The sequence below is a fragment of the Strix uralensis genome, chromosome 19 (assembly GCF_047716275.1).
Source record: "Strix uralensis isolate ZFMK-TIS-50842 chromosome 19, bStrUra1, whole genome shotgun sequence".
Classification (NCBI taxonomy): Eukaryota; Metazoa; Chordata; class Aves; order Strigiformes; family Strigidae; genus Strix; species Strix uralensis.
The window spans coordinates 2,814,394-2,835,476 of NC_133990.1; the positions used below are offsets into that span (position 1 = coordinate 2,814,394).

At 45.7% G+C, this 21,083-nt stretch overlaps 1 protein-coding gene across 1 annotated transcript; it reads right to left on the reverse strand.

Annotated features, from left to right (window-relative positions):
• Positions 1-3,074: 3,074 nt before the first annotated feature.
• LOC141952285 (myosin heavy chain, skeletal muscle, adult-like) lies at positions 3,075-20,800 on the reverse strand. The gene is made up of 38 exons (XM_074889587.1): positions 20,579-20,800; positions 20,347-20,490; positions 20,097-20,253; positions 16,789-16,816; positions 16,580-16,691; positions 16,288-16,380; positions 16,095-16,158; positions 15,904-16,002; positions 15,694-15,797; positions 15,456-15,594; positions 14,698-14,816; positions 14,452-14,601; positions 13,434-13,604; positions 12,488-12,797; positions 12,267-12,337; positions 11,923-12,010; positions 11,726-11,843; positions 11,008-11,131; positions 10,779-10,915; positions 10,419-10,674; positions 9,419-9,661; positions 9,013-9,189; positions 8,782-8,927; positions 8,603-8,693; positions 8,125-8,514; positions 7,847-7,973; positions 7,550-7,668; positions 6,963-7,159; positions 6,380-6,563; positions 6,128-6,293; positions 5,830-5,954; positions 5,373-5,681; positions 5,069-5,272; positions 4,674-4,799; positions 4,409-4,579; positions 4,218-4,322; positions 3,979-4,074; positions 3,075-3,358 (listed from the first exon to the last, which is right to left on the reverse strand). The coding sequence occupies exons 1-38, from the start codon at positions 20,783-20,785 to the stop codon at positions 3,203-3,205; spliced, it is 5,823 nt and encodes a 1,940-aa protein (XP_074745688.1). The 5' UTR covers positions 20,786-20,800; the 3' UTR covers positions 3,075-3,202.
• Between the last annotated feature and the right edge of the window lie 283 nt (positions 20,801-21,083).

A 21,083-nucleotide genomic window follows, 5' to 3' on the forward strand; every position in this document is an offset into this window, starting at 1 on the left:
GTGTTTTGAGCCAGCATAAAGGTAGACCGTGAGAGTGACGCCTGTACACTTCACTGTGCAGAAGGCTTCCTCTGAGGCAGCTGCTCTGTTCCTGGAGGGGAGACCACATCCCAGGAGAGGCTGGCAAGCACCCAGGGTTCCGGGTTCACAGTGTCATTCAGCTGACTTCACACTCTTCTTTGTGCATGATGAGGGAGAGCACATCCAGGCCTGCTGCTGATTCTCAGTGTTTGAGGCAGAAAAGGAAACGTGCCCAGCTGAATCTTTCTGAGAGAAGAGCAGCATCTTCTACCTTTAGATGTGGGCAACTGCACCGTGCCCGAAGATGGCAATTACAACACATTGCAATGCAGCATGGGGAAGATTCAGTAGTCCGTGTGTTGAACACCATTGTGGGTTAATAGAAGAAGATTATCCCTAGAAGGAGACATGATCGGGGTGCAGGAGCTTTCCAAGGGAAGCACACTCTGTGAGCAAAGCACCCTATGCTCAGCATTCACCTAGTAGCTCTGCACAGCGGCGTGTCTTAATGTCAGTATCCTGGGACTTTTTTCCCACGGCACATATGGTGGCCTTATATCAGGCTCATGAGTAGAATATTTGGCAAGATGCATAAGGACCTATACAGCTTGAAGGAATAAACCAGGCTCTTTCTTGGCTGCTTCTCACTCCAAGGTTGCTTATGATTACCCCCTGAGCTGGTTACTTTGTGCTCAGCTACCAGGAGTGGTGAACCAGCAGAAATACACACCTCGGTAGAGCACACAAGGCAAGGCAAGGCCACAGCACAACAGCTTCCTTGTGCTGATGAAAGTCCTGACTGATAGCGTGTGCCTCCATTTCTTACCAAGGACAGACCAGGAACTGAGCAGCTTCCAAGACACATCCCAACAAAGCTACTGCCTGTTACACTAAGGAGAAGAGACCCGGTAAAGGACCTGGTAGGTCATGTAGTAGTCCTGCTACGAATGCGTTACCTTTGCTGCAGCTGGGGACTGCTGGCAGCTGAGCAGATGATCGCTTCCTAGACTTCCCCTGCACTCTCCCTGCTGGGGCATGCAGCCCCAGGGAAACTGCAATCACAGCTGCAGCCCAAATTCACAAGATCTTGTCCTTAAGGACCCCTAAAGCAGTGGGTGGGCATCCAAAGAGCCAACTGCATGGAGCATAGGCATGTAAACTCAGTAGAGCTACCCAAAAACCTACCTCCCTCTTCCCTGCTTCTCTGGTAAACACTCCCATAAGTGTCTTAACCTGGGAGAGCCCAGCAGTGTTGTTACTGTGCCAAGCCAAACATCTCCTGCGTAAAAACACTGGGATTCAACAACTCTGTGTTTATCCCTGTGTTCCCTTGGGGTGCCTGGTTTGGTGGGTGTGTTCTGACTGGTAACATCATTTCCTACTCTCAAAACCCACTGAGGTGGAGGCTGTCCTTTCTTGCGCTGTCCCATACACAGAAATGCAGAGACATGCCTTGTGCAGTGGCCTGCCCTTTGGTTCACTTCTCAAGAGGTGGATGTCCAGGACTCTGTGCCTGCTCCCAGGCCTAGGAAGGAGTCTGGTTCTCTGTAGGGACTAGAATGGAGCTAAGACTCAGGAGTGCTCCCTCAGCAGTTCAGGCATGCATCCAGCATAGAAAAGACCTGGTTCTTTACTCTCAGCTGCCTCCGTTTTCTCCTTTTTTTCCTGATACTTGCCGATGGGGAAATGTGTTCTCTGTCCAAATACAAGACACCACAAAGCCCAGAGCTCCTGCAGATGCTTGCCTGCACATTTTCATTTCTTTTGGATTTCTTGGGCATTGCAAGATCTTATTAGACCTAGGGTCTTTTTTGCACAGGTGCCCCTTTTCTCTGTGAAATGAGCAGAGGTCGAACAGTGCCTCTAAAAGTGATGGAAGTCACCTGCTGTGGATGGAAGCACACCTTTCTTCCTGATGAGAGCAAGCAGAGAATCAGTGTTCTTATGCTGGATGCTGTTGTGCAAGTTCACATTTTTTAAAGGGTTCTCAGCCTGTAAAGGAAGGGCTGTTTGGGGCAACTCTCAGTTCAGCAGGTCCATCACTGTCTCCTCAGCACGCCATGCCATCTCCACTCCTATCTGTTGCACCCTGCTAGGCCCAGTGCTCAGTGCAGGAACTAGCTCCTGCTTCAAACACCAGCAGATGCGTGGCAGAGCTGGAAAGAGGTACGCTGTCAAAAGTACTCAACATAAACACATACTCTGGCCTCCACTTCATAATGGGCTCATTGTTTTCCCTTTGTTGCCAGCTGCTCTTCAGTCCTCATTTTTTTTCTGACTTGTATCTGGTTCAGTTAGCATTCGTCTCTCACCCAGAGCTCCTTCAGTCTTTCTGGTTTCTAAGAAAAAACCTCCAAGGTTGTCTGGTCATCCTGAAAATAAGGGACAGAAGTTACCTCAAAGCACAGAGCTGTTGGTGCTATGAAAATACCAGCTTAGGCAGGCATCTCTGCATAGGTTTTTCTTTTAACAAACCGTGACACTGCCTGTGTGTCTTTCGCTTGAAAGGCAACACATAACGCATAGGAATAAAACAGCTGAGAGGGCTGATAGAGCACATGAGAATTCATGGCTGGACATGCCCAGTGTGTCTCTGCTGTTCAGATCAGGGTCTGAATGAAGGAAAATGTATTTGCCAATACTCTCCATTCTCTTCCCTCTCACTCCCTAAAAAACACTGCCCTGATGTGGCCCTGTGAGCTGCCCGGCAGCTCTATGGAATTCTGGAGCCAAGAGGTGTAGGTGAAGGGAATAGTAGCCAGATTGTGCGGAGAAAAATTGCATAATTGTGGGGTATCAGTGAAATACCTAAACAGTGCTGTGTCTGTTGTAAACTGGTCATCTTCTATGTCCATTCCTCTAGCAAGGAAAACTACACTATTACCTATACTTTTAACTGATTGTGAAATAAAAACATGTGCTACACATCAGACAGATAATGGACACAAGCTAAACATTCAACAATAGCCAAAGTTTAATGGGATCCTATAGCTAACTAGGCAGACAGAACCAGGAAAACATGGCGGAGTGAGAAAAAGCCACTCATGTCTGTATGCAGAGGAATCTACAGTCTTTATTCTCTAGACATTGACACGGTTACAAACATTCATTGCAGGAGAAAGCGACAGAGAGGTTCACATTTTGTGCATCCCTCCGGTCACTTTGCTGCCTCATGACATCCTCACTCCTCCTCTTCTATCTTCTTGCCATGAAACTCCCGGCTTTTCACACGGAGCTTGTTGACCTGTGACTCTGCAATGTCAGCCCGCTCCTCGGCTTCCTCCAGCTCATGCTGGATCTTGCGGAATTTGGAGAGGTTGACATTGGACAGCTCCTCCTGTGTGGAGAGAGGGAGTCGGTGGTGAGGAGCCCAGGGCAGGGGTTTCACTCCTCCTGTGCCTCGGCCTTGCGGGGCTGCGGCTCTTCCCTGGGAGAAGGCACAAACCTCCATCCCCCACCCACCACCACTTACACGTAAGCCTCACACAGACCTCCTCATCCTCCCTTATTCAGAGCCCCACCGTGACAAGCCTCAGCAGTACTGTGTCCCTCCTGAGGAGCAATTTTGTCACTTGGATTTGTCATTTGGGTACTTATTCCCCCGTTATAGCTGCCCAACTATCAGTGTGGCTATTAGGTTGAGAAAGAACCTGAAACCCTCTGCTTTTGGTCAGCAGCAGAGATTCAGGAACTTCTCAGTCAGTGGGTGTGACCCCTGGGTTTGTTTAGTCTGACCTCCTGTATCAAACAGGCTGCAGAACTTCCCTCAGTTCATCCCTGAGTGCAGGGTGCCCAGAACTCTGCAAGGACTCGTGACACGATAGCAAAACGGCGTGGCCAAGACTGCTGTGACTTGGGAGTTTCTTTCATGCCCCTTTCCTGGGATTCGTACTCATCTCAACGAGCATGCTGCCCCGGTGGAAGGTGGCTCTTGCCCATTCTTCAAGCAATACTTACAGCCTCCTCAGCTTGTCTCTTGTAGGATTTCACCTTCATTTGCAGCTTGTCCACCAGATCCTGCAGCCTGAGAATATTCTTCCGGTCTTCCTCAGACTAGAGTGATTGGTAAGCAGCAAAGAGAAGGAATTATTGGTTCTGCATCATGTGTGGTTAACAGTTCCCCTTGGGGATGGTGTGTGCAAAATTTGACTTCTTGTGAGAAAACTCTGTCAGCCCAAGGAGGCTTCCTGCCTTACCTGGTAGGTCAGCTCCTTCACCCTCCTCTCGTACTTGCGCACGCCCTTCACAGCTTCAGCGCTGTGCTTCTGTTCAGCATCAACCTCCGCTTCCAGCTCCCGCACCTGCAATGAGAAGCCCGGCTTTGGAGCTTCCCTGGTGGTTACTTACATGACACATTCACTCACTCACAACTAAAAGCCCTACGCACTCTGGCCTCCAGCTTCTGGATTTGCTTCTTGCCTCCCTTCAGTGCCAACTGCTCGGCCTCATCCAGACGGTGCTGCAGGTCCTTCACCGTCTGGTCCAGGTTCTTCTTCATCCTCTCCAGGTGGGCACTGGTGTCCTGCTCCTTCTTCAGCTCTTCTGCCATCATGGCTGCCTGATGAGAGCAAAGGGCAAAAGCCATTTTGGGGCTGGAGACATTCTGGGGAGAAGGCAGTAATCTTAAGCAGTGAAAGGAACCCCCAGCTCACATCTGTGATGGCCTTCTTGGCCTTCTCTTCAGCATTGCGGGCTTCCTGGATCATCTCCTCCATTTCACCCTGAATTTGCACGATGTCTGTTTCCAGCTTCTTCTTGGTGTTGATTAAGCTGGTGTTCTATGCAACAGAAAAGACATGATTGGTACAGTTAGACCTAATGCCTCCACTTCAAGAGCTAAAACTGTGAGTATTGTTTATGAAAGTCTTTAAGGCAGGAGCCTTCTTTAGAGCCACAGCAGCAAACCAGACAGGGGTGGCTGCCTGGACTGGCCATGTTACGGCGTAGCTCTTCAGGTCTTTATATAGTAGTTACTGACAAGACGCATAGCAGTCGCATTCTGTGTTATCCCTGGCTAATGGGACTCATTTCCAGCAGAGTGCCTGACCTGGGTATGGAGGAGCTGCACACGTTCAGTGGCATCCAGGAGCTCCTGCTCAGCCACCTTCCTCGACCGCTCCGTCTGCTCCAGGGCTGCCCGTAGCTCCTCAACTTCAGCCTGCAACAGGTTTGCTCTGCGCTCCACCATGGCCACCTGCTCCTTCAGGTCCTCCTGTGTCCTGAGAGCATCGTCCAAGTGTATCTGGGTATCCTGTAAAAGAGACAATAGAAATTACAAAGTGGCACAACACTCTTGCATCTTAAAAATGTAAGGTGAGACATTCTTCTATACGCATCTTTGCTGAACATACCTTGAGCACTGCCTGCGTGTTTCTCAGGTTCTTTTGTGCCTCTGCAGCCACGCGGTTGGCATGGCTCAGCTGGATCTCCATTTCATTCAGGTCTCCCTCCATCTTCTTCTTCAGCCGCAGGGCTTCGTTCCTGCTCCTGATCTCAGCATCCAGGGTGCTCTGCATGGACTCCACAATTCTGAGGTGGTTTCTCTTCATCTGGTCGATTTCCTCATCTTTCTCTGCAATCTTCCTGTCAATCTCAGACTTCACCTGGTTGAGCTCAAGTTGGAGGCGCAGGATCTTGCCCTCTTCATGTTCGAGGGAGGCCTGGACAAGTCAGCAGGAACAGTGACTCAAACTAATGCTTCCTTTCTAAGTAGTCTCTTATGCAGTGAAATCTAGGCTTGCTTTCCTGCCATCCCTGCAAATAACTACTCCCATACTTTCAGTCTGGACACCATTTCTTAGCACGTACCTCAGCTTCCTCCAGGGAGGCTTGGAGTTCAGATTTCTCCTGCTCAATCTGCTTCTTGATTTTCTCCAGCTCATGAATCGCCTTTCCTCCCTCTGCAATCTGCTCCGTGAGGTCGGAAATCTCCTCTGTGGGAACAAAGACCAGTGGCATGGTCAGGCTCAGAGCTGAATGGGAAGGGCACTGCCACACAAAGGTGACCAGGCATCTTTGCAGAATTGCAGGCACAGACCCATGTCGAGCGGTGGGCAGTGGTGGAGAGCGAGACAGCCCTGCCAGGAGCAGAGGGCCAGGGACTTACGCTGCAAGTTCTTGTTCTCACGCTTCAGCGTTTCCAGGTGGTCCAAGGACTCCTCATAGGCATTCTTCATCTTAAACAGCTCCGTGCTGAGAGAGCGAGACTCCTTCTGGGAGGCTTCCAGCTCAGCCTGCGTTTCCTCATACTTTTGCTTCCATTCTGCCAGGATCTGAAGAGAAACAGGGCGTCAGTATGGAGGTGGCAATCAGGAGGACATGCTCTGCCCAGGAGCCCCGGCGCTGGAGCCCAAAAGACCTTGTCAAAGTTCTTCTGCTTCTTATCCAGAGCTGCACAGGCAGCATTAGATCGCTCCACGTCAATCATCAGGTCCTCCACTTCATTCTGCAGCCTCTGCTTTGTCTTTTCCAGGGAGGCACATTTGGCATTCACAGCCTCAACGTGTTCCTCTGCATCCTGCAGGCGCTGTGCCAGCTTCTTCCTGGGAGGAGGTAAGCGCAGCTCCCGGTTAGAACTTAGAGGGGAGACAATTTTCGCAAGAGGTCAGTTGGCCACTTTGGGGGCTTCGAGCCTAGTGATTTTCACAGTGGTTTTTCTGTTCCAAGATTACATGCAGCCTAAAGGGTCTATCACCTCCTTGTCCTAGCGCCTGCTGTGTATTCACCCTCTCTTAGCATTTCTAGCCCTAAAGGCTACGTTTTCCTTCTAATCTACACTTTTTCCACAGCAAACTTTTCCTCTCTCTCCCTCTCTTCCCTCTACCACAGACACTATATCACTGCCTTCATCCCACCCCTGTCCTAATACACTCTAAGAGGCTCCAATTTCCCTTGACAGGCTCAGCCTTCTCCAGCCATTTGACATCCCACGTCCCACGTACTTGGCCTCCTCCAGCTCCTCCGTACGCTGAATAGCATCCGTTTCGTATTTGGTTCTCCACTGGGCCACTTCGCTGTTGGCCTTGGACAGGGCGCGCTGCAGCTCCCCCTTGGCTTCCTGCTCCTCCTCATATTGTTCCCGGAGCAAGTCACAGTCGTGCCGAGCTGACTGCAAGGCGTGGGCCAGGGCGTTCTTGGCCTGTGGGGACATTGGGATTGGTAACCTGAATACTTGCCTTGAGATGCGTCTTGACAGTGAAGCTGACAGGGAAATTAGAATCAAACTCTAATTAGGCAAATGCAAAGCTGGGGGATGATGAACATCAACGTGTTCTGGAGGATCAGGATGTGTTAGTGACAGGTGCTCTGGGGAAAGTAACCTGCTGTCTCTGTAATAAGTGTCTCAATCCTGTCTTAGAGAGTATGGTCAGAATGTCATGAAAGCCTTGTGGATGACTTCCTCCAGCATCAAAATCATTACGCTTCCTTTCCTCTCTGGCTTATGAGCAGGGGGCATGTGCATTATTGGTGTTCACTCCAGTGCTACATGTGTTTGGGGAAGGAATGTTGGAGTAGAGTCATTCCAGACCTTTATTTCTTCCTCTAAATGTCTCTTGAGTTCCTCAATTTGTTGGGTAAATCCTTGCTTGCCCCTGGACAGCTGAGAAATCAGAGCATCTTTTTCCTCCACCTGGCGTGAATATTCACCTGGGAAGGACAAAGTGAAAAAAGTAACTAGATTATTAATAATATAACAATTTTTGCCTGTAAACACATGCAATCATGAGTAGCCTGTAGAGGTTATGCCAGTTGTAACTTTTCACACTGTGTTATCCTCATGGCATGCAGGACCTCCTATTGCACCTCAGCAATGAAGAAATGTCACCTGATTCTGTCTGCAGACGAGCTCTTTGAGTGTTGAGGTCATTGATCATGCGCAGATTCTGCTCCTCCTTAGTTTTAATCTCACTCAGCTGATCTTCCAGAGTGCGGCACATCTTCTCCAGATTTGCCTACAGAGCCAGTACAAGCAAGGAAAGGAAATGAACACCTGGACTCTGCCTTATTCTCACAGCACGGACTTAGTGATGAAAATGTGGCTGGCAGATGTAGCCTATGTGCCATATTTTGGCCCTGTGGGCATGTTCCACTGCAATCCTGTACCTTGGCTTTGGAGACAGACTCCATGTTACTGGCCAAGTCGTCAATCTCCATCTTCAGCTCACTCTTCTCCTTCTCCAGCTTCTGCTTCACTCGTTGCAGGTTGTCGATCTGCTCCCCAAGCTCAGCTGTGCTGTCCGCGTGCTTCTTCCGCAGGGCGGCAGCCGTGGCTTCGTGCTGCAGCGTGGCCTCTTCGAGGTCACGCCGCATCTTCTGAAATTCTGCCTCACGCTTCTTGTTCATCTCGATCTGAGCTGCTGTAGCCCCTCCTGCTTCTTCCAGGCGCTCGCTGATCTCCTCTAGCTCCCTCGAGAGGTCAGCCCGATGCTTCTCTGCTTTTGCCCGAGAGGTTCGCTCTGCCTCAATCTCCTCCTCCAGTTCCTCAATACGAGCCTGGGGAACATTAGGGACCCTTCACACCCATGCCCTCCTCCTTCCTGACCTGACACTGGCTGAGAGAGGGCAAGGGACAGAGGCTTGCCTGCAGCTCCTTGATCTTCTTCTGTAATTGCATGCCCAGGGCTTGCTCATCCTCGATTTTGCTCTGGATCTGGCTGATTTCAAAGTCTTTCCTTTGGGCAAAGCAAACCGTGTCAGAGCTCAAAGAGAAAAAGACAAGTGCACCAGCCCAGCACTCAGGGGCCCCACCGCCACACTTACTTCTTCAGTTTCTCATCCAGCTGCTGCTTATCATTTTCCAAGTCCATTATGCTGTCATGGGCCAGCTTCAGGTCTCCTTCAAGTTTCCTCTTAGCTCTCTCAAGGTCCATGCGCAGTTTCTTCTCTTGCTCCAGGGACCCTTCCAGCTAAAACAAACAAGATCATCATTGCTCCATCAGTCAGGTTTAACTCTATACCTGTCCTGCTCTTGCTGTACGCCTGTGTGCTTACATCATCTACTTGCTGCTCCAGCTTGGTCTTAGCTTTGGTCAGCGTGTTGACTTTGTCCTCTTCTACCTGCAGGTCATCCAGTGTCTGCTGATGGGCCTCTTGGAGGGCTTTCTTCTCTTTTGTCAGCTTGGCAATGGTCTCATCCAGGGCTGCCATCTCCTCTGTGAGGTTTTTCACCTGTTGGTTGTAAGAAAGTGCCAAAAGTCTGTGTAGAAGACTTGACTGTTAGTGCAGTGACCTTTTCACTTTGCCGTGCTTAGCCAGGAGCTTGGTTTTTATCTGGGATGCCTAGCTTCTTGCAATGATGTTCCTGGCATGTTCCACACCTAGCTTTGTTCTGAGGATACCAGGCTCATGTGAGAGGCATCTGTCCCTTCCCCCTTTATGTGACTGTCTCTGTGTGTACCTTGTTTTCAGTGGCATGCTTTTCCTTTTCCACCTTGGCCAGTGTTAACTCAAGGTCATCAATATCTTTCTTCAGCTCTGAGCATTCATCTTCCAGTTTCCTCTTCTTGGCTGTCAGCTCGGCATTAATTTCCTCCTCATCCTCAGCCCTTTCAGTCACCTCTTTTATTTTGGCTTCCAGCTGGATTTTGGTTTTGATGAGCTGGTCACATCTTTCCTCAGCGTCAGCCAAGCTATCTGCTTCCTGGTGGGGACACACAGATTTTTATGGGTTGCAATGTTTTGAATTTTCTCTGCTCTGTCTTTTATATCACAGAGTAGGCACGTGTTAAAATGGAGGCTGAACCAGGCCCTCCACTCCAGCAACAGGAAGGTCTTGCCCAGTGGCTACTGGGAAACCTTGTCACCTGGAATCAACATGGACTCTAAATTCTTTTTGTCTCTTAAAAATGCCTCACAGGGAAGGTAACTTACAGAAAAAGTATTCAATATCTTTTTCTTTTTAATTGACTCATCACAAACGTTATAATATTTGCAGAGTAAAGGCTTTGTGAAAATAATTTACTGGAGAAAGTGGTGTTTTGTTTGGTGTGAAGAAACTGCCTTCTCCTAATTGAGTTTGAATGGGAAGTATTCATGTTTCTGAAATAATCAGTGCCTTCAAGTGTAGCTGTAAGTGGGCAAAGTGGGTCCTTCTCAGGTTTACCTTTACTCTGTTAGACAGATACTCTGCTTTGAAAGTTGAGTAGATGGAGATCCTTCCCTTCCAGTTCAGAGCTCTGCTGTGGATTACATGTTGGCGAGCACTACATGGCTCTTTTCCCAGAGAGTAGGCATGCCAGGCCTCACGTGGGGCTGCCATGAGACACATCATGCCCCTGCCCGTACCTGTTTCCTCAATGCTAGTGTGCCTTAGGGCCTTAGACTGTTTTCTGCTGCACATTAGTCAGCTTCCTGCAAATCATTCTTTTCCCAGGGACAAATGAACGGTGATTACTCACTGCCTGCACTTGGAGCTGCAGGTCATTTTTCTCCTGCAGCAGGGCCACCATTTTCTCCTCCAGCTCCTTCCTCTTTGCCTCAGACTTTGCAAGCTCTTCCTTGGTTTTTTCAAACTCTTGTTTCATGTTGGCCATCTCCTTCTCAGATTCTGCACTCTTCAGCAAGGGCTTGATCTTGAAGAACAGCTTCATCCAGGGCCAGTGCTTGACGTTCATGAATGCACGAACATTGTACTGGATACAAAAGATTGAGTCCCTGAAATCAAATTCACATTGTTATTGCATACATTGGGTTGGATGAATTTAGACTCAATTTGCTGGGACCCATAAGAATGTGATATGTGGGTGAGAAATGTCTACCTCCTCTCCACCATTCTCCGATACTCCACTCTCATCAGGAAGCCTCTGCACCTGGCTTGTGTCATGGTCATAATCTCTGTTAGTTTCTCATCTCTCATCTCCTCCAGCAGACCTATCAGCCCAGCCTTGAAGAACACCTTTAGAAAGGGAACATTATAGCACATCAGTCTCAGCTGTTGCATAGCTACCTGAGAGTCACACAGTGTTTGAATGCAGGACTCGTTTCTACCTTGGTGTGTCCAAATCTGTACTGGGTGTGGTCCACATCAATGGACCCAAGAAGCTTCTCTGAAGCCTTCTTGCTATCCATGAACTGTCCTTCTGGAATTGCACTTGCATTTAGCACCCTGTATCTGTAGGAGAAAGCAGAAGATGAAGGTATCTACATTGACAAAACCACCACTGTGACCAAACCCCACAGCCTTCTCAGCAACCTCTGGCTGTCTGACCAAGTAATGTCATGTATTAGAGACAGTCTATTCTTTCAAGACAGTATAAGTGAAGATAACATACTGTTAACTCAGAGGGAATCCTGATCATCAGCCATGTCATATCATCATGAACTGGCAGTGAAACATTTTTATATTTCTGCTCAGTTCCTTGTTAAAATATTTGTGTTAGTATACTCAGTCTGTTCTCAGCAAGAACTCTCAGTGGGTCATTTTCAGCAACAGCTGACTACATCGTTGATAGGGACAGACCTCCTTAAAGGCAGCTTACAGGCATTCCTAGGACATTGGGTGGAAATATGTATTGTTGTTCAAATGTAACGTGGATGTGTGAAAGAAACTTTCATGTTACCTCATTGTTTAACAGAAGTAGTCTATGGTAATGTGATTAGATTACAGGGTGTATACACTGAACTCCGTAGTAACTATGATAAGTAATTTAGGACATAGAAGGTGTGAAACACGAAAAGAATGGGCAGAAAGGTGGAGCACTCCTACCTCTGTTTGAAGTCAGCATACAGGACTCTGCTGGGGAATCCTTTCCTGCAAATTCTGATCCCTTCCAGCACACCATTGCACCGCAGCTGATGCAGCACCAGCTCATGCTCCATAGCACCTAACAAACACCACCGTTAGTGACTACCCCGAAGAAGAGCTTCTGTGGCTTGAGTTTTTATCCTATTGGCTCCCCTTACCAGGTGTTTTTGTTTCATTTGGGATGATGCATCGTACAAAATGGGGGTGAGTGCTGCGTAGATTTGTCATCAGTTTGTTTAAATTCTCCTGTGAGATTACAAGTTGAAGTTTAGATTAAAGCTTGTAGGCACTGCATGCTTATATATGACTTGCATATTAAAACTGAATCTTTCAGTGTCTTGACCTATAAGAAATGCATGGTTATGCTGCTGTAAAGCTCCTTCAATAAATATGAATCTGAGTCTACTCAGGAATTAAAGGGCTGTGTTCTCACAGCAATTCCACTGAACTCCCATGCTATTTCAGTAGGTATTTTTAACAAGGTAGTCAATTCTGTACTTACCCGGAAAAGAGCTGAGACAGTCTGGAAGGAAGAACCCTTCTTCTTGCCACCTTTTTTGCCACCACCACCCTCTGTGAATGGAAGAAAAGAAGGAAGTATTAAAATATGGATGTTGCATATTGGAGACGACGGAACACAAAACTTTAAATGCTTAGTGTTCACTGCTTTAATTCTGTGTCAACATTGTCCCACACTGAAAATACAGTTTTCACAGAGCTGACCTGCATCTGCTCCACCATAGGTGGCAAAGAGTAAGGCCAATGTTTTCAGTGATGATTTCTGGTACAACCCAATGACAGTTTCATTCAGGGGGTCCTTGTTCTTCTCAAGCCAGCCAGAGATGTTGTAGTCCACTGTGCCAGCATAGTGCACCAGGGAGAAGTGGGCCTCAGCCCTGCCTTTGGCAGGCTTGGGCTTCTGGAAGTTTGCAGACTTGCCCAGATGCTGGTCGTAGAGCTTGTTCTTGAAAGAGGTGTCAGTTGCCTTGGGGAACATGCACTCCTCTTCCAGGATGGAGAAGATGCCCATGGGCTGGAAGGTACCACAAGAAGTCACAGAGAAAAATTATAACGATGTGAAGCATGTGCTATGAACATCAGAGATACCAGGGTATTGCTGGTAGCATCTCTGCCTGGGTAAGGGCCTGAGTTTGTTCTCAGACAGGGAGCTTGTTTCTGCCTTCCATTGATGTCCTGCAGCCTGTCTTCACAGGACTGGTAAGAACATCTGTCTGGTTCAGGTTAGAATGCTGAGTAGAATCGGAGGGAGAAGTGGTAAACAGAAAAATAATTGGGAAAACAGCTAGAAGAGTCCCATTTGATTTGGCAAATCAGGCGAGACGATATTTATTTCCCAAATTTCTGTGTGGAGTCCTGATTTGAGTCTTCAGAGGAAAAAGGAAAGGAGATTGACTCCAGGGTTTTTTTAAGAAGTCTGTTGGTGGGAGTCCAGGCTATTTTTCCCATGCTTGAAGACCAGGTAATACAAGATTGATGACACAGATTTTCATTTCCTAATTACTCTTCCCCAGACTAAAATCAATTTTGGGGCAAAATATCTTGCTTAACTGACACTGAATGCCTGGCTGTGAGTTCCTTCTGAGCTGAATGTGGTTCAGAAACATCACAGAATTTCAAAATGCATCATAAGCTTGCACAGAATAGGTACCTTCTCAATGAGCTCAATGCAGGCAGCCAGGTCCATCCCAAAGTCAATGAACTCCCATTCAATTCCCTCCTTCTTGTACTCCTCCTGCTCCAGCACGAACATGTGGTGGTTGAAGAACTGTTGCAGTTTCTCATTGGTGAAGTTGATGCACAGCTGCTCAAAGCTGTTGAACTGCCCAAAGCAAGGAGAGGTGCACAGGTTCTCAAGGTGTGCCAACACCACCGGGTTTTGCTAGCAGTCTCCTAATGCTCTTTGAAGTGCCCCAGCTGAAACGCCACTCCTAACTGTACTGTAACTGCATGTGTTTCCTTAGCAGGACTTCTGTGGTAAAGTCTACTGTCCTTGAAGGATTTTATTATTATTGCTTTTGAAATCAAGGTTAAAGTAACAACCCTTTTTTACTGTGCTACTCAAAAGCAAATCCTTCAGTAACTTTAGCTGCGGCATCGTGTAGGTGTCTCAGTTCTCTGACCTCCCAGAGAGTGGACACCTCCTCAGGGTCCCACCCAAGAATGCCTCTGTCCTCAGATCAACAGTCAGGGGGTTTCTCTGCTCTGACAGAAGTCCTAGCATCATCACTGCATTCACAACACCAGAAACATGCTGTGAACTTCCCCATAGCACTACCCTTCCCTTGGCTCTTCCAAGAGCATCCACACATTTGGCCCACATCTGTGTGAGCCTTAGTCCTAAAGCTGTCTCTTTGTTTGCAAAGCCTAAGACCTTTGGCTGTCTCTTTGTTTGCAAAGCCTAAGACCCAAGGCCCCCTCAAGGGCCTCTGGGACCATTTGTCAGAAAGCAGAGCTTTCTTCTACCTCTTGACAACGTTAGAATCAAAGTCTTTGTTAGTAAAGCCATTTGAAGGTGCTACTGTGACAGAGAAGAGGGAGGAGTTTCTAGAAAGCTGCAGATGAGGAGGATAAACTCCTGAATCTTCTTAAAAAGAAGTGCGTTTCTGAGTCCTCATGACACCTCCCTGCCCCTCCCTTCACTGTGGTGCCAAATCCCGGTTCCTTACATCAAAGATCTCAAAGCCAGCAATGTCCAGGACACCAATGAAGTACTGTCTGGGCTGCTTCGTGTCCAGCTGTTGGTTGATGCGAATAACCATCCACAAGAACATCTTCTCAAAGACAGCTTTTGCCAGGGCACCCACTGAATTGTTCACCTAGAGCACAGAAGAAAGAACAAGAGTTACCTCCTACAGTCAAAAAAGAATGCTCAAGTACTCTTTCAAGACATTTTCAAGCTGTCTTCTACTTACCTGTTCCACAGTTTGACCTTTGGTCACAAATTCATTCCCAACCTTGACTCGGGGATAGCACAGGGCTTTGAGCAGGTCAGCTGAGTTTAGTCCCATCAGGTAGGCAGCTTTGTCAGCCACTAAAGAGGGAAGGAGAGAGAAGCATTTATCTTTGGACAATGGCTAGAATTTGGTCAGTGTGAACAACTGCTGTTCATGTTCTAGAAATGGAAAAGTATTGGTCTGGTCTCATACATAAGCTCTGGGAAGGAATATAAATTCTGGAAGCCAATGATGGCCTCCTTTGAAGGCAAGAACAGGTAGGGGTTGTATAGGAATAGCTTGAATCTGGAAGTTCCCAGAAAAACTCCAAAAGCCTCTGAGAATACATGAGGTGTGCATGCAGCACATTCCTTTCCTGTGGAAAGTGGTTTTCTGCATAGCAGAGAAAGCAGGGTTTATTTCACTAAAAATATGATTGCACATCATGGTGACTTAGTGGTTGAAGGCTTTGCAGAGAGAGTAGTACTCTCTGTTGAAGTTGAAGTTCCCCCTTTCAGGCTGTGTGTGTTTGGGGAGTATCCATTAGATAAAATAACGGTATTTCCCGTGATCAGGGAAGCACCTCTGCAGATAGAGAGTCAATGAACAAAGATGTTTTTCCTCAGAATTTTATGTGGTGACTCGGACAAACAAAATGCCTGTCATTAGAGGCTAACATATCATCTCTGCAAACAGAGAAGTTCTCTGAACAAGTCGGCTGTTGAATTTGCTGATACCTTCTGTGCCATCTGGCTCTGCCTGCTCTTCTCGTTGTTTCTGCTTGAACTTCAGGTTCCCGTAGTGCATGACAGCCCCTGTCAGCTTGTAGATGGCGGTCTTTTCATCAGCAGTGAAGCCCAGGATGTCAATGGCACTCTGCAGACAAAACAAAGAATTAAAATTCGTGTCCTTAGCAGGTCACCTATGTCACCTTTGAGACATGTACACTAGGCACCTTTTTGCTGTGTCACTTACATCTGTAGCCATGAGCTCCTCCTGGTCATCAATGCTGGGAACAGTGACCTCACCTTGACTCACATAGTGGAAATCAAAAGGGTTGGTGCTAATGAGGAGCATGTCTGAAAGCAGGAAGAGGCAAGGCACAGGCTTAGTTTTGCCAACCAGGTAACAGAGGCAACTGTTGCTCAGCAATCATCCTCAAAAAGACATCATGGTCCTTCCTACCAATTAGCTCCGGCTTCTTGTTGGACATGATCTGATAAAATATGTGGTAGCTTCTTTCTGCCTTGAGCTGGAAAGTGACTCTGGACTTCTCCAGCAGATCTGTCAAGGAAGGTAGAAAGAGTTAGGCACGGGAACGCACGTGGAGCTGGGCATTTAGGAAAGAATGGGATCAGGCCAGGAGAGTGTCTTACAAGTTTCAATGTCGGCAGAAGCCAGTTTGCCTGTGGCCCCAAAGTGGATTCTGATGAATTTGCCCTGTTAAGGAGAAGCAGCACTATTTCAGACTGGATAGGTTCTTCTGACATCACCTTTACATGGAATACTGCTAGAGTGTCACTTATCTTGTAGTGACAGGGAGAGGTTTTGTCCAAAGCAACAACTTACAAAGCGTGAGGAGTTGTCATTCCTCACGGTCTTGGCGTTTCCAAAGGCCTCCAGCAGTGGGTTAGCGCTGATGATTTGATCCTCAAGCGTTCCCTGCAGAATGATAATTATCGCTGGTTATCCTCTCCAAAAATCATTTCAGGAACAGAGGAAAGGTTTGATTCAAGCTAGTATCTATTAATTAATTGTTTGATCGTCAAACATTCTCTACAGGGTGATAATTATTCAATTACAGTGTTTATCTGACATGGCAATTACATGGCAAGTGTTCAACCTGTTCCTCCTGACTCACCTGCATTTTGCCTGACTGCTCCTCCTTCTTCTTCTCCCCACTCGCTGCAATTGTTGCAAAGTACTGGATGACACGCTTTGTGTTCACAGTCTTCCCTGCTCCGGATTCTCCGCTGTGAAACCAAAGAGAGAAGCAGAGAGCGTGTGGTCAGGCGGGAGGTCCCCCAGCACTGGGCAGCCCCACAGGGACCCGACAAGGGGTGTACATACGTGATCAGGATCGACTGGTTCTCACGATCTGTGAGAGAGGCAGAAACAAATAGATTATTAATATATATCATGAATATCCTAGATAAAATTTGTGACTTTTAGAAGACTCTCTAGCAGTAGGCTAATTTCTTTCCTAAACCTGTGTGGCTTCACCCCAAATTCCTTTTGAACATTTCAAAGTTCCCAGCTGTAGCTGGGAAGGTGACATATCAACAGTGATGTGGATGTCAGGTGTAGTATATGCGCTTCTTTTTCTGGATATTCTCTTCATATCAAGCTGCTGATTTTCTTTATGAAAATAATTCCAACTAAGGAGTATTTTTGAAGAGTTACTGATTAATCTGTAAACTAAAGTGAACTGGAACAGGTGCTTCTCATAAACTTTATAACATAAGAACAACCACTTCTGATCAGTCCACAGGCCCCCATAGATGGTTTTTCTGTCAGTGGCCAATTGATTGTTACCTAAAAGAAATCACAAAGTCATCATAAGCATGTAGTAATCTTTTACCAGAATACTCTCCCATAATCTCAAATATTGAAATTTTGATACTTCCAGAGGTAGATTTGATGTTTTTATGTGTAATAGCTTAGGATGAGTTTGTTTTCCAGAATTTTGTCTGGTTGCTTTTTTAAATCATGCTCAGTTCTTTTTGTGTGGCTTCAACTTTTACCATCCAGTGTGCTCTGGTTTTGAACCACATCCTGTGTGAAGGGAAAAAATGTGGTTGGTACTGAGCTTGGTTTTTCATGTGTTCTTTCCTCGTCTCTTCATCTTCTCTGTGCCATGCAGAATTTTATAAAGTAGCACAAATCATTTGTCTAGAGTTACCTGAGCAGATGTCCTGTCATAACTTTGGGAAACCTTTTCATCCTTGTCTTGACCTGTTCCATTTCTACTACATCCTTTTTTGAAAAAGGAAGGGCAGAAATGCATACAGTACACAAGGGGCAGACATTCCTTCGGTAACCACCATGATATAATGATGTTTTCTGTTTTGGTCACTATTTCTTGCTCAGTGACCTCCACCTTTCAACTTGTTATTTTGAAGATTTCTGATCACCAAGACAAAATTTTCAAAGCTGTATTAAAGGATATCTATAACAAAAGCAGTAGTTGTCAGAAAAGAGCCCATCTTTTGGGGTTTTTTTTCTACGTCTATTGTTTTACATTCTTGTTGAGCAAACTTTGTTGCCACATCACTGAATAATAATTTCATCATTTAATGTCATAAAGTCCCTCTGAAATTCTTCACTGTTAGACTTCGTCTTTACTGGCCTGAAGGACTTAGTCAAAACAGAAGGTTTGTCATCATTTCCAGATCATTTAAAAAAATATTGAGCAGCAGAAGTCCCAGAACATATCCCAGCGTGACTTCACTGATAAAAACTTTGCACTATGAAAACTGAAAAAACTATTTTTATACATCTTCCTTTTTCTTAACCAGTTCTTTTCGAACCTTCTCAATTCTACAGCTGGTGATGAATGTAAGCATAAACAATTATGTTAATAATAGCTGCTTTACCAACTGTATGAAGATCTTTACTGGATTCAGATAGGCTACCTTGACCAGCTCTTTTTTGTTAAAAAAAAAAAAAAAAAAAAAAAAAAAAAGTGGTTTTGTAAGGCTTCCCTTTAAAAAAAGTACATCTTTCCTTCTTGGTAAGTCACATATTCACATGCCCCTAATTCTCTTCTTTAGAAATTGCTGGCAGTTTGCCTTTTACAAAAATCAAGCTTACTGGTATGCTGTTCCTTAAAACTCCCTCACAACTCTTTAAAAGTTACTGCAACAGTCGCCATTTTCCAATAAATTTTCAGTGAGAATTTTGATCTGTAGAGTTCAACTGGAATGCCTGGTTGAATTCTGTCCTGGCAATTTGCTAGTGTTTATTCTATTGTTGGGTTTTTTCAAGGACACTTCAATCAGAAGTTCCTCTGATGAATCCCACTATAAGGAGGAGTTCCAGAAATGAATACTTCCCACACTGCTTTAAGGTGAACAAATCTCATTTAGTGTTCTGGTACAACCTTATATTTTCCAAGCTGTCTTTTTAAATTTTGACTGTGTCAGTACAGACTCTACAGACTCACTTTAAACCCTTCTGCTCCTTATGTATTTGAAAAAGAAAGAAGCATTAAGTATTCATGCTTGCTGCAAGTTGTTCTCAAACCTTCGCATGCCTTTTTGTGTTTTCACAGTTAACAAGCCAGAGTTATGTTTTGAAGAAAGTCTATGTGTGTTTAATAACCTACCTCAATAGGCTGTGTAACTGGATTGGCCTTCAACAAAGTGCTTTTTGCCAGTTGGCTTACATTTGTTCTAAGCCTCTAGGACGGTGTTTTCCAATACACTGCATGCAGTCTGAAGAGACTAAGCCATTAAGTAACCATCCACTAGGAGTTAGTTTGGATTCGTGTTCACCAAGTTCCTGCACATATCTTGAAGGTGCCAGTAAGAGTAAATGTATGATGACTTACATAAATACTGCCATGGTAAGACACACTAAGCAAACAACAATTTATTATTGTTCCATTTTCATAGTACTCTCTTCCAATTAACTTTCTAACTTCTCTGTATAGTACAGAACTAAATACAGTAGTTGGGGGGGGGGGAGCGGGGAACAAGTTTTATTTTAACAAATTAAAATATACCTCTCTTTGTTTAATATTTTTCTGACTAATATGCTCTTTTTTGAAAGTCTGGAGATTTAAACAATTCTAGAAATGTTTTCATTACCCTTCTTTCTTACTGCTTACATTTCTATTAATGAATGGAAAAGAAGGAATTGCTTCTGAGATGGAGGGTGGACGTATTAATTTTCCAAGCAGCTTTCACTGTAACGTCTGATTAAGACTGCTTCCTGAGTTTTCATAAAAACACCATAGAAAGCATTGGCTTCAATGTTGAATCTTTATTTCCTTTACAATCAATTTTATTTATAGAACACTACCCTAGTGACTTCCAGTCAAAAAGAAAATCCAAGCAAATCATTCAAAGAAAAATCCTCTCAACTAAGAATAAAACAGAACTTTAAAAGTTTATCCAATTTTCTTTGAAGGAAAATCTGACAATGTATTCAGCATTAAACCATATTCTTATAAATATCTTGGACAGTAAATTATAATGTTGATTGTTAGAAACATGGTCTCAATGACGGTGTCCAATAAAAAAAATATGTCCAATGATGAGAAGACATCCACTCTCCCAACACCATTAAACTGAACTATTTTGCAAAGAAAATAATTTTTTGCTTCCCTGAGAATGTTCACAGCCAAATAATTTAAAGAACACGAAACAACTCACCAGTCAGCATGAACTGATAGGCATTGTCAGAGATGGAGAAGATGTGTGGAGGGGCCTCCTGGCGCTTCTTGCCTCGGTAGGCCAACACCACCTCCGGGTTGTACACCGGCAGCCACTTGTAGGGGTTGACAGTGACGCAGAAGAGACCCGAGTAGGTCTGTGAGGAAGGGAGACAGCACGTTGGCTTCCACTTACCCTGGCAGAGCAGTTCCTCCTCGCTGCCCGGAGGAAGACTGCTGCTGGTACTTACGTAGATCATCCAGGCTGCGTAACGCTCTTTGAGGTTGTACAGCACAGCGGGTTCGTGGAGGTGGGTCATCATGGCCATGTCCTCGATTTTATCATACTTGGGAGGGTTCATGGGGAAGACTTGATCATCCTTCACGGTCAGGGTCTGTCATATAAGGAAAGAAATGTATGAATGTCTGAGAGCACTGAGACTGGGAATTACATACAGTTTTTAAGCCTTGGTTTTTACTCACTTCTCCTGCTTCAGACTTGACAGTGACCTTCCCTGATTCTTTACTCTGGATTGTCCCTTTCACAAAGGATTCCTTAGGATGGGCCACAAAGACCGATGACTTGGCATCAAAAGGCTTGTTCTGGGCCTCAATTCTCTCCTTTTCTGACTTTCGGAGATAGGGGGCTGCCTCCCCAAAAACAGCCATCTCAGAGTCTGCAGAAGCCATGTCTGCACTTTATTGAAGGCACGTCACCAGACAACCCTGTGGGAGAAAAGAAATGTAGCATCAATAGATCATTAATGTACCTTGCTTGCAAGGAGAACTTTTCCAATGATGTAAAATTAAGCACATACTAGAACTGCTAAACCTAGCAAAACTAGCTTTCCTCCTGTTTAATGATTTAAACCCAAAAGAGAAACATCTTGTTTTCATCCTTGAATAATACAGAATAACCTCTTAAAAATTGCTGTGATTTCTGTCCCATAACACTACACAGATTGTACATTGGCATTACAGATTGTAC

What these genes read in the sequence shown, in the direction of transcription:
- LOC141952285 (XM_074889587.1), bottom strand. Translation starts at nt 20,785, where the DNA reads ATGGCTTCTGCAGACTCTGAGATGGCTGTTTTTGGGGAGGCAGCCCCC. An exon ending in CTGTCTCAGCTCTTTTCCGG is followed by an intron (nt 12,011 to 12,266) that starts GTAAGTACAGAA and finishes GTAATCTCACAG; the next exon opens with GAGAATTTAAACAAACTGAT. An exon ending in TGCAGCTCCAAGTGCAGGCA is followed by an intron (nt 9,662 to 10,418) that starts GTGAGTAATCAC and finishes TGTCCCCACCAG; the next exon opens with GAAGCAGATAGCTTGGCTGA.